This window comes from Balaenoptera ricei, chromosome 1 (assembly GCF_028023285.1).
Source record: "Balaenoptera ricei isolate mBalRic1 chromosome 1, mBalRic1.hap2, whole genome shotgun sequence".
Lineage (NCBI taxonomy): Eukaryota > Metazoa > Chordata > Mammalia > Artiodactyla > Balaenopteridae > Balaenoptera > Balaenoptera ricei.
Window position 1 is genome coordinate 112,186,267 of NC_082639.1, and position 13,238 is coordinate 112,199,504.

At 37.2% G+C, this 13,238-nt stretch overlaps 1 protein-coding gene across 1 annotated transcript in view; it reads right to left on the reverse strand.

The window, feature by feature from the left end:
• NUP210L (nucleoporin 210 like) overlaps positions 1 to 13,238 on the reverse strand; it is a 75,061-nt gene that overhangs the window by 41,739 nt on the left and 20,084 nt on the right. The window contains exons 9-11 of the mRNA XM_059932473.1: positions 4,525 to 4,662; positions 3,899 to 4,057; positions 1,397 to 1,595 (exon numbers count right to left, since the gene is read on the reverse strand). Coding sequence (XP_059788456.1) covers positions 1,397 to 1,595; positions 3,899 to 4,057; positions 4,525 to 4,662 — 496 coding nt within the window. The remainder of the gene's footprint in view (positions 1 to 1,396; positions 1,596 to 3,898; positions 4,058 to 4,524; positions 4,663 to 13,238) is intronic.

The window sequence follows — 13,238 nt, forward strand, 5'->3', positions numbered from 1 at the left end:
TTGTCCACGGGCAGGGAGAAGCCTCTCAAAATTTTTTTTTTTAATTGAATTGTATACTTTATATTTTTTAAATTAATTAATTAATTAATTTTTATTTTTGGCTGTTTTGGGTCTTTGTTACTGCGCACGGGCTTTCTCTAGTTGCGGCGAGCAGGGGCTACTCTTCATTGCGGTGAGGGGGCTTCTCATTGTGGTTGCTTCTCTTGTTGCGGAGCACAGGCTCTAGGTGCACAGACTTCAGTAGTTGTGGCACTTGGGCTCAGTAGTTGTGGCTTGCGGGCTCTAGAGCACAGGCTCAGTAGTTGTGGCGCACAGGCTTAGTTGCTCCGCGGCATATGGGATCTTCCTGGACCAGGGCTCGAACCCGTGTCCCCTGCATTGGCAGGCAGATTCTTAACCACTGCGTCACTAGGGAAGTCCGCCTCTCAAAATTTTTGAGCAGGAAAATTAATTTTGAAATTGAGCTTTATGAAGATCTATCTGGTAGCCATGATTATCAAAGGCAAGAACAGTTAGGAGGATATCATTAAATTCTCAGTGAGAGATAATGAGGGCCTAAAAATGGGGAGAGACAGCCTAAGAACAGAGGAGAGGTGAGAGATATTATATAGTATAATTAACAAGGGCAAAAGAGAAGTCCAAGTTGATATCAACCTTATAGATGTATTGTGAGAATTAAATGAGTTAGTATATGAAAAGTATTCAGAACAGAGCCTAGGAAATAGAAATGCTAAACAAATGTTAGATGCTACTAATGTCATTATTATTGATGAAAAAACAATGGTGATCAGGATCAAATATGAAGTTCCATAACAGTAAATGATATTAATCCTTATGGATAGCTTATTCATATTCTTTTCTTATTAAAAAGGTATTTTCTTTTTTGGAATAAATTTAATATATACATACATTAAATGGCAATACAGTCCTCTTAGAAAGAGGTGTAGTATATATATTAAAGAAAGAAAGAACGAAAGAAAGAAAGAAAGAAGAGCTTGAGGCTGGAAAGAGAAGCCTTTAATATGACTAAAAACTGATATTGTCTGGCCACAATGAACCCTGGACATGTTATTCCATTTTTGTGCCTTTGTTTCTACATTATATTGTAACACCTAATACAGGCAGTTGACAGAATAAATAAAAGTATTATAAAGAAAGGTAATACCTAAATTTAATTTTTAATTTTTTTGGCCACACCACGCGGTTCATGGGATCTTAGTTCCCCGACCAGGGACTGAAACCGGGCCCTCGGCAGTGAAAGCCCGGTGTCCCTACCACTGGACCACTAGGGAATCCCCAATATGTGAATTTAGACTTTAATTCATAGTTTCTGAATTGTTGATTGGTCCTTTAATTCAAAGACAAAGAAAGGAAAAAATAAAAAGCCTACTCTTACCTTCTTTGAGAAGAGTGAAGACTCCCTGCTTATCCATGTTCAAATCCAAGGATAAATGAGAGCAGTCTGTGAACGCGATGGCCTCTTTGGTTTCCTTATTTACATGATACATGGCAATGGGGATTTCTATAATCTGGCCAATCTCTACATCAGCATGAAATGGTAACATTTTCATTTTGTTCAGTTTCAGAACACATATCTGGAGAGGAAAAAAATTAATCTTTCAAGAAAGTTATGTTAGGAAAGTTTTAGAAGAAAAGAAAGCATTTCTTAAATATTTAAATATACATATACATAACATATATGTATGTTTTGTGTTTGTGTGTGTGTGTTAGGTGCTGAACCTGTCACTCATTTCATTCCTTAATCAATCGACCTCTCTAAAGCATCTAACACCATTCAACACGAGTCTGGCAAAATATGACCAGTGCACAATTTTCTTGACTTTTGTAAGCTAAAAATGGCTTTTACATTTTTAAAGGGCTGTAAAATAAAAAGCAACAATGACAGAAAAGAAGACTATGAGATAGAGACTGTATGTGGCCTACAAATACTAACATATTTATAACTTAAAAAAAAATTTTTTTTAAATTTATTTGTTTTATTTATTTATTTTTGTCTGCATTGCTGTGCTTCGTTGCTGCGCGTGGGCTTTCTCTAGGTGCGGTGAGTGGGGGCTACTTTTCATTGCAGGATGTGGGCTTCTCATTGCGGTGGCTTGTCTTGTTGCAGAGCACAGACTCTAGGTGCACGGGCTCAGTAGTTGTGGCTCGAGGGCTCTAGAGCGCAGGCTCAGTAGTTGTGGTGCACGGGCTTAGTTGCTCCGCGACATGTGGGATCTTCCCGGACCAGGGCTCGAACCCATGTCGCCTGCATTGGCAGGTGGATTCTTAACCACTGCGCCACCAGGGAAGCCCTAACGTATTTACTACCTGGCCTTTTTAAATAAAAATTTGCTGACCTCTGATATAGAGCACTTCCTCTTACTTGATATCTTTTAAAAAAACATTTTATTTTGTTTTTGCTATAGATTGAAGGTTTGTGTCCCTCCAAATTCATATGTAGAAATCTAACCCCCAAAATGATGGTATTAGGAGGTGGGGCCTTTGGGAGGTGGTTAGGTCATGAGAGTGGAGCCCTCATGAATGGGATTAATGCCCTTAAAAAAGGGACCCCTGGAGCTCCCTAGTCCCTTCTGCCATATGAGGTTAAGGCAAAAAACAGTCTTCTATGAACCAGGATGCTTTCCCTCACTAGACACTGAATCTGCTGGTGCCTCGATTCTGGACTTTTCAGCCTCCAAAACTGTGAGAAATAAATTTCTGTTGTGTATAAGCCACCCAGTTTATGGTATTCTGTTATAGCAGCCTGAATGGACTAATAGAGTCTTTTTTTGGTCACTTTCTATGTGTCTTTTGCTAGTTCCTCTTACTCTGCCAATGTCCCTTAAAATGACACATAAATCTTATCCAGTTCCAAAGCTTCAATGACCAACCATATGCTGATCAGTCCAAATTTTTATCTCTAGCCCTAATCTTTCAGTTGTACTTCAGATGCCTATTTCCAATTTTAAACGTTCACCTGGATGCTCCATAGGTGAACCACACGAAATGTTTGGGGTTTTTTTTTTTTTGGCAGTGCACGAGGCATGCAGGATCTTAGCTCCCCAACCAAGGATCGAACCTGTGCCCCAGTGGAAGAGCAGAGTCTTAACCAGTGGACCACCAGGGTAGTCCCACACTAAATGTATCCAAAACTGAATTCATTATCTTCCTCTTTTTCTTTTTCCTTTTCTTGTTGGTTTTTTTTTGGGGGGGGTGGCGCTGTGCCACATGGCTTGTGGGATCTCAGTTCCCCAACCAGGGATTGAACCCAGGCCACAGAAGTGAAAGCGCCGAATCCTAACTACTAGACCACCAAGGAACTCCCCTTTTCTTGTGTTTTCTATCCATCAAGTTGTCAAAGCTTAATCTTTCACTTTTTCCCACCCCACTAGGCATCAAATCTGATTAATCTACCTCTAAAATAACCCTCAATTTGTCCTTTTTTCTTTATTCTCATACCATTTTGTTAGTTTAGGCTTAACTGGATACTTTGCCTTCACTTTCTTCTTTCATTCTATTCTAGTCTACTAGTATATAGCTCCAGAAACTATCTTTCATTCCTTTTTTAAAAAATATTATAGTTGTTGTTGTCTGGCTATAAAAATAATTAGGTATCTTTCTCAACACAGGCTTTACCATATTATTGACCTTAGGAAAAATCTGTGTTGGCTTCCTGTTGTTGACAGCAGGGGATCTTATTTCGCTGACTAGGGATCAAACCCATGCCCCCTGCATCGGAAGCGCTGAGTCTTAACCACTGGACCACTAGGGAAGTCCTGAGGATCATTTAAAAATAGCCAACTTGAAAAAGAAAAAAAAAATTTAATGTATTACTGTACTTAAATTTAGACATCAATGTCTCAGAGGAGATATGAACGTTGTTTGGAGAGTTGCTTACCTTAATTTCCCCATATCGAAAAGGATTTTGTACATCTCGGGCCAAAACAGTGCTGTTCCCCCTGACCTGGCCAGCTGTCGTCACCACTCCTTTAGTGGTTACCATGGCCACTGTTTCATTAGAAGAGGTCCAGGTGAAGTTGCCACTGCCACCCTCTACCTATGAAAAAAATACAACCTTATATTGAATTACTATAGGAAGAAAATTGGAATTTAACTGAAGATGTAAAATCTGGTGAAATAAAGTTTATGAAATAATAAAACTATACAATAAATTATTTCTGGAACATTAAGAAACTGTGATGCTATACTAAAGTAACTAAATGGGGAAGGGAAATACTAAAGGGAGATTATGTAATGGCAGTATCACAAAATGTCAAAAAAGAGCACAAGGGAGCTTGACAAAACTTTATAAAACTCACAAGGAAAGGATATATGGAAGAGAAGGAAAGTACACCAAGTATTCTTAGGATGACAGTATTCAAGAGCATGATTTGGTTGTCACCCAAAACTGAGTTATACTACTAGGATTAGAGGGAAATAAGATTTAACATTAACCTTCAATAAGTTAAGCTATCAGAGAAACTGACTTATTTCTTTGTGAGTTCTCATTATAAGACATCATACCTGTACTTTATAACGATATAACATTCCCATGGGATGATGAGGAAATGCCAGAAAGTTGGGTGTAAGCTTGATGGGAAAATAAATCTTCACTTCTTGCTGATGTATAATTGGAAATTTTATAGGCTGAATATTTTTATTCTATAAGAGCAGAAAAAAAGGAGCAAAACAGATTTTATAAGGACTGTTCTTATGGTCCACATTCACATATAAAGCATCAGCAAAATGGTGTGTTAATAAATTACTCAACCAGTTTCTATCAATAAAAGAAAGAAATAAACGTTCCTGTTCATTAGTGAAGCACAGCTACTACAGTTCAATAATAATGAAAGGGATTTTGATAGACCTAAAAGAAGTATCACAGTCATGGAAAGAAGTTTAAATTTCCTGAAATAAGAGTTTTATCAACATAGAGAGGGCAATCATAGTTTCAGAAAGAAAGATCCTTGGACATCCATCAGCTAAGTATATAAATTGTAAAGGCAAAGGAATATTACAAGCTATTCAGAAGAAAATAAAGAGAACATTTAAAGATGCTGGGGTAAGACATTCCCCTCCTGCTTAAAAACAAGAGCAGGGTTTAAGGGGGATACCCATACAGGTAAAATAGAGTTCTCACACTCAACTATGTTGGCGTTTTCTCTTTGAAGGAAAAATCTATCTATCTATCTATCTATCTATCTATCTATCTATCTATCTATCTATCTATTTTTTAAAGAAGCCCTGAAATATTTAGCAACTGTGTCACATCTGCAGTAATGGCTCTGATTTTCTCTTCACTCTCTTAAGGTGGCTAGCTGGATGTTCTTTCAGTTTAAAAGAACGTCATTCTATTTTAACCTCCTGAGACTGATTTTGGACTTCTGACCTTCACAACTGTAAGAAAGATAATAAATTTGTGTTGTCTTGATCTGAAAAGAGAGAAAGAGAGAAAGAAAGAGAGAGAGAATATCATTCTGATGGTATTTAGGTGATCACTGAGGGAAACAAGAAGAAATCTATTGGGAGTAGGAAGCATATGCTAGGCCTGGAGAGGACTCTTATAATTCAAGAATAAGGTAATAATAGTACAAAATGGGTTGGTCCTAGGAAGACATTTTATAACATAAAGGAAAAAGAGAAAGAACATAGTACCTAAAAAGGCACTATGCCCTTTTAGGAGATTACATGCTCTTAAAAAATATTGACCGCAGGGAACAGAAGATTTCAACAGTGTCTGCTTTGGCACACGAGAAAACATGGACATGAAATAAGAGGTAAAAGCAGAGATAAGACAACAAACTGGGATAAAGTGGGACATGGCTGAGTGCAGGATGAAATTCAAAGTGAACTATACAAAATAAGAAAAGAGGTAATAAAAATTTTAAACGTCGGACTTCCCTGGTGGCACAGTGGTTAAGAATCCGCTTGCCAATGCAGGAGACACGGGTTCAAGCCCTGGTCCGGGAAGATCCCACATGCCACAGAGCAACTAACCCTATGCGCCAGAACTACTGAGCCTGAGCTCTAGAGCCCATGAGCCACAACTACTGAGCCAACGTGCCACAACTACTGAAGCCCGTGCGCCTAGAGCCCGTGCTCTGCAACAAGAGAAGCCACAGTAAAGCAATTATACTCCAATAAAGATGTTTAAAAAAAAAAAAAAACAAGAGAAGCCACAACGATGAGAAGCCTGCGCACCACAAGGAAGAATAGCTCCCGCTCACCGCAACTAGAGAAAGCCCGCGCACAGCAATGAAGACTCAACACAGCCAAAAATAAAACAAACAAATAAATTAATTAATTAATAAAATAAAAAATAAATTGCATTATGATTATAGAACAAGGAAATATTGTCATAAGGGCTTCTTTTAGGGTAGTCATAAAATCTTTTAGATTTCTTAGGTGGATCTTGAGTTGGGAATTCAAAGCCCTGAACTAACCATTTTCTTTCCCAAAGTTACCCAGCACACTTAGAAACAATCAATAAACCCTATTATATCCCAGACTTTCACTAACATGTTTTATGCCAGCAACTACCTGGTTACCAAAAGCTTTGCCTTCTACATGCACTTAACTATAGTGTCTACAGGTAATAATTTAAGTAGCTGTTTTGCTATTTCATACCATGAACTATCAATGGTCCTTCTTTTTTTTTTTTTTTTGGCTACGTTGGGTCTTCGTTGCTGTGTGCGGGTTTTTCTCTAGTTGTGGTGAGCGGGGGCTACTCTTCATTGTGGTGAGCGAGCTTCTCATTGCAGTGGCTTCTCTTGTTGCGGAGCACGGGCTCTAGGTGCGCGGGTTTCAGTAGTTGTGGCACACGGGCTTCAGTAGTTGTGCCTTGCTGGCTCTAGAGCACAGGCTCAGTAGCTGTGGCACAGGGGCTTAGTTGCTCCGTGGCATGTGGGATCTTCCTGGACCAGGGCTCGAACCCGTGTCCCCTGCATTGGCAGGCGGATTCTTAATGACTGAGCCACCAGGGAAGTCCCTCAATGCTCACTTCTTAATCACAAGAAACAGGATCAGTAATGCCTTTAAATCTAATAATAGAGAACCCAGAATCAACTTGGAGATGCAAGTCTCCAAGATGGCCTCCACTGACCCCCACCCCCTGGTATTCACATCCTTGTGTAGTTCCCTCTACATTGTGTCAGGAATGGTTTGAATGACCAATAGAATGTGGTCGAAGTGCTTATATTAAAAAGAAGAAAGATATAAAACCGGTGATCCACCGTAAGATTCTTCCACAATAAGAAACTTAAAAAAGAAACGCATTTTAAATCCAAAGTAAGAAAAAGTAATAGAATAACAAAGATAAAAGCATAAATCAATGAAGAGAAAGTAGATAAAGAACTGGAAAAAAGTCAATGAAACCAAAATCTTGTTCTTTGTAAAAAGCAATAAAATTGATAAATGTCTAGCTGGATTCATGAAGAAAACAAGAGAAACACAAATAACCAATATCTGGAATGAAAGAGACAACATTGCTACAGATCCTACAGACATAAAAATTAATAAGGCAATATTTTGAACAACTTTATGTGATTAATTCAACAATTAAGATTAAACAGAAATTCCTTCAGAGACACAACCTACCAAATTTCACTCAAGAAGAAATAACCTGTATAGTTGTACATAAATTTTAAAAATTGAATTCATAGTTTTAAAACTTCCCATACATCAATCATTAGAGGAATGTAAATTAAAATCACAGTGATATACCACTTCATACCCATTAGAATGGCTATTATCAAAAATAGAAAATAGCAAGTGTTGGTAAGAATGTGGAGAAATCACAACCCTTGTGCATTGCTGCTGGAATGTAAAATGACAGCCACTGTGGAAAACAGTATGACAATTCCTCAAAAAGTCAAACATAGAATTGCCATATGATCCAGCAATTCCAATTCTGGGTATATACCCCAAAGAACTGAACGCAAGGATTTGACAAAATACTTGTATACCCATGTTCATAGCAGCATTATTCACAATAGACAAAAGGTGGAAACAACCCAAGTGTCTATCAATGGATAAATAATAAACAAAATGCAGTATATGCATTTAATAGAATATTATTTAGCCTTAAAAAGGAATGAAATTCTGACATGCTACATCATGGATGAACCCTAATGACATGCTAAGTGAAACAAGCCAAACACAAAAAAGACAAATATTGTATGATTCCACCTTTTTTTGTTTTTTGGCAGTGCTGTGTGGCTTGTGGGATCTTAGTTCCCTGACCAGGGATTGAATCTGCACCCTCAGCAGTGAAGGCGCATAGTCCTAACCACTGGACTGCCAGGGAATTCCCTGTACGATTCCACTTATATGAGGTAACTAGACTAGTCAAATTCATAGAGAAAGAAAATAGAATGGTGGTTACCAGGGAATGGGGATGGGGTGTTGGGGCGGTGTTATTGTTTAAGGGGTAGAGAGAATCAGTCTGGAAAGATTATAAAGGTCTGGAGAGAGATGGTGGTAATGGTTGCACAACATGAATATACTTAATGCCACTGAACTGTACACCTAAAAATGGTTAAAATGGTAAATTTTATGTTATGTATGTTTTATCACTATAATAATAATAGACTTTCCATAAAAAAATTCCAAGCTCAAATAGTTTCATTGTGAATTCTACCAAATATTTATGGAAGAAATAACACTAATTCTACAAAACTCTTCCAGAAAATAGAAAAGAATATTTCCCAACCCATTTTATAAAGCCAATATTATCCTAACACCAAAACCTGACAAATACATTACAATAAAAAACAGAAGAAGGAAAAAAAAAGCTATAGGCCCTCAAAAACATATATGTAAAAGTCATTAACAAAATTTTAGCAAATTAAATCCTGCAATGTATAAGAGGATAACAAATCATAAGCAAGTGAGGTTTATCCTGAGAATGCAAGGTTGGCTTAATATTAGAGAATCAATCAATGTAATTAATTCACCATATTTAAAAGACTAAAAAAGAAAAACTATATTGATCACCTCAACAGAGGCAGAAGAGCACTGACAAAATTCAGCACCAATTCATGATGAAAATTCTCAATAAACTAGGAATAGAAAGGAACTTCTTCAACCTAAGGATGAGCATCTACACAAAATCTATAGTCAACATCATACTCAATGGTGAAAGGGTGAATGCTTTCCACTTAAGGTCAGGAATAAGGCAAACATGTCTACTCTTAACAGTTCTATTCAGTATTGTAGTAGAGGTCCTAGCCAGTGCAGTGAGGCAAGAAAAAGAACTAAAAGGCATATTTATTGGAATGAAAAGAGTTAACTGTCTTTTTTTTAAAATTAATTATTTATTTATTTTTGGCTGCATTGGGTCTTCGTTGCTGTGCGCGGGCTTTCTCTAGTTGCAGAGAGCAGGGCCTACTCTTCATAGTGGTGTGAGGGCTTCTCACTGCAGTGGATTCTCTTGTTGTGGAGCATGGGCTCTAGGCGCATGGGCTTCAGTAGTTGTGGCACATGGGCTCAGTAACTCCGCGGCATGTGGGATCTTCCCAGACCAGGGATCGAACCCATGTCCCCTGCATTGGCAGGCGGATTCTTAAGCACTGTGCAACCAGGGAAGTCCAGAGTTAACTGTTTTTATTCTCATATAACATAACTGTATATATAGGAATTCCTAAGGAATCTACAAAAAATTACTAGAATAATGAATTCAGCAAGCTTTCAAGATTCAAGATAACATACAAAAAACCACTGTATTTCTATATACTAGCATGATCAAGTAAAAGGAGAAAATTTAAAAATACATATATAGCTTAAAAACATAAAACAGGGACAAATTTAATAAAATATCTTCAAGACCTGTATGATGAAAACTATAAGACATTGCTGAAAGAAAATTTTAAAGTCCTAAATAAGTTGAAAAAATATCACGCTCATAAATCCTAATAAAAAATACCAGCAGGTGGGAGATGTCTGCAAAAGTGTCAAAGTAGGGAACTCCAAGAACCTGTCCCTCCATAGAAATGCAAAAAAAAAAAAAAAAAAAGTCAGAATTAACTTCGGAAAATACTCAAAACTACTCAAAGGTTTACAGCAACCAAATGTATGCCGAATCAAGAAAAAGGTGACTTTTTTTTTCATATATATATATGTATTTTTTTTTTTTTTAGTTGTTTTGTTTGTTTTTTTATACTGCAGGTTCTTATTAGGCATCAATTTTATACACATCAGTGTATACATGTCAATCCCAATCGCCCAATTCAGCACACCACCATCCCCACCCCACCGCAGTTTTCCCCCCTTGATGTCCATATGTCCATTCTCTACATCTGTGTCTCAACTTCTGCCCTGCAAACTGGCTCATCTGTACCATTTTTCTAGGTTCCACATACATGCATTAATATACGATATTTGTTTTTCTCTTTCTGACTTACTTCACTCTGTATGACAGTCTCTAGATCCATCCACGTCTCAACAAATGACTCAGTTTCGTTCCTTTTTATGGCTGAGTAATATTCCATTGTATATATGTACCACATCTTCTTGATCCATTCGTCTGTTGATGGGCATTTAGGTTGCTTCCATGACCTGGCTATTGTAAATAGTGCTGCAATGAACATTCGGGTGCATGTGTCTTTTTGAATTACGGTTTTCTCTGGGTATATGCCCAGTAGTGGGATTGCTGGGTCATATGGTAATTCTATTTTTAGTTTTTTAAGGAACCTCCATATTGTTCTCCATAGTGGCTCTATCAATTTACATTCCCACCAACAGTGCAAGAGGGTTCCCTTTTCTCCACACCCTCTCCAGCATTTGTTGTTTGTAGATTTTCTGATGATGCCCATTCTAACAGGAGTGAGGTGATACCTCATTGTAGTTTTGATTTGCATTTCTCTAATAATTAGTGATGTTGAGCATCTTTTCATGTGCTTCGTGGCCGTTTGTATGTCTTCTTTGTAGAAATGTCTATTTAGGTCTTCTGCCCATTTTTGGATTGGGGTGTTTGTTTCTTTGATATTGAGCTGAATGAGCTGTTTATATATTTTGGGGATTAATCCTTTGTCCGTTGATTCATTTGCAAATATTTTCTCCCATTCTGAGGGTTGTCTTTTGGTCTTGTTTATGGTTTCCTTTGCTGTGCAAAAGCTTTGAAGTTTCATTAGGTCCCACTTGTTTATTTTTGTTTTTATTTCCATTACTCTAGGAGGTGGATCAAAAAAGATCTTGCTATGATTTATGTCAAAGAGTGTTCTTCCTATGTTTTCCTCTAAGAGTTTTGTAGTGTCCAGTCTTATATTTAGGTCTCTAATCCATTTTGAGTTTATTTTTGTGTATGGTGTTAGGGAGTATTCTAATTTCATTCTTTTACATGTAGCTGTCCAGTTTTCCCAGCACCACTTATTGAAGAGACTGTCTTTTCTCCATTGTATATCTTTGCCTCCTTTGTCATAGATTAGTTGACCATAGGTGCGTGGGTTAATCTCTGGGCTTTCTATCTTGTTCCATTGATCTATGTTTCTGTTTTTGTGCCAGTACCATCTTGTCTTGATTACTGTAGCTTTGTAGTATAGTCTGAAGTCAGGGAGTCTGATTCCTCCAGCTCCATTTTTTTGCCTCAAGACTGCTTTGGCTATTCGGGGTCTTTTGTGTCTCCATACAAATTTTAAGATGATTTGTTCTAGCTCCGTAAAAAATGCCATTGGTAATTTGATAGGGATTGCATTGAATCTGTAGATTGCTTTGGGTAGTATACTCATTTTCACAATGTTGATTCTTCCAATCCAAGAACATGGTATATCTCTCCATCTGTTTGTATCATCTTTAATTTCTTTCATCAGTGTCTTACAGTTTTCTGCATACAGGTCTTTTGTCTCCCTAGGTAGGTTTATTCCTAGGTATTTTATTCTTTTTGTTGCAATGGTAAATGGCAGTGTTTCCATAATTTCTCTTTCAGATTTTTCATCATTAGTGTATAGGAATGCAAGAGATTTCTGGGCATTAATTTTGTATCCTGCAACTTTACCATATTCATTAATTAGCTCTAGCAGTTTTCTGGTGGCAGTTTTAGGATTCTCTATGTATAGTATCATGTCATCCGCAAACAGTGACAGTTTTACTTCTTCTTTTCCAATCTGTATTCCTTTTATTTCTTTTTCTTCTCTGATTGCCGTGGCTAGGACTTCCAGAACTATGTTGAATAATAGTGGTGAGAGTGGACATCCTTGTCTCGTTCCTGATCTTAGAGGAAATGCTTTCAGTTTTTCACCATTGAGAATGATGTTTGCTGTGGGTTTGTCATATATGGCCTTTATTATGTTGAGGTAGGTTCCCTCTATGCCCACTTTCTGGAGAGTTTTTATCAGAAATGGGTGTTGAATTTTGTCGAAAGCTTTTTCTGCATCTATTGAGATGATCATATGGTTTTTATTCTTCAATTTGTTAATATGGTGTATCACATTGATTGATTTGCGTATATTGAAGAATCCTTGCATCCCTGGGATAAATCCCACTTGATTGTGGTGTATGATCCTTTTAATGTGTTGTTGGATTCTGTTTGCTAGTATTTTGTTGAGGATTTTTGCATCTATATTCATCAGTGATATTGGTCTGTAATTTTCTTTTTTTGTAGTGTCTTTGTCTGGTTTTGGTATCAGGGTGATGATGGCCTCATAGAATGAGTTTGGGAGTGTTCCTTCCTCTGCAATTTTTTGGAAGAGTTTGAGAAGGATGGGTGTTAGCTCTTCTCTAAATGTTTGATAGAATTCACCTGTGAAGCCATCTGGTCCTGGACTTTTGTTTGTTGGAAGATTTTTAATCACAGTTTCAATTTCATTACTTGTGATTGGTCTGTTCATATTTTCTGTTTCTTCCTGGTTCAGTCTTGGAAGGTTATACCTTTCTAAGAATTTGTCCATTTCTTCCAGGTTGTCCATTTTATTGGCATAAAGTTGCTTGTAGTAGTCTCTTAGGATGCTTTGTATTTCTGCGGTGTCTGTTGTAACTTCTCCTTTTTCATTTCTGATTTTATTGATTTGAGTCCTCTCCCTCTTTTTCTTGATGAGTCTGGCTAATGGCTTATCAATTTTGTTTATCTTCTCAAAGAACCAACTTTTAGTTTTATTGATCTTTGCTATTGTTTTCTTTGTTTCTATTTCATTTATTTCTGCTCTGATCTTTATGATTTCTTTCCTTCTGCTAACTTTGGGTTTTGTTTGTTCTTCTTTCTCTAGTTTCTTTAGGTGTAAGGTTAGATTGTTTACTTGAGATTTTTC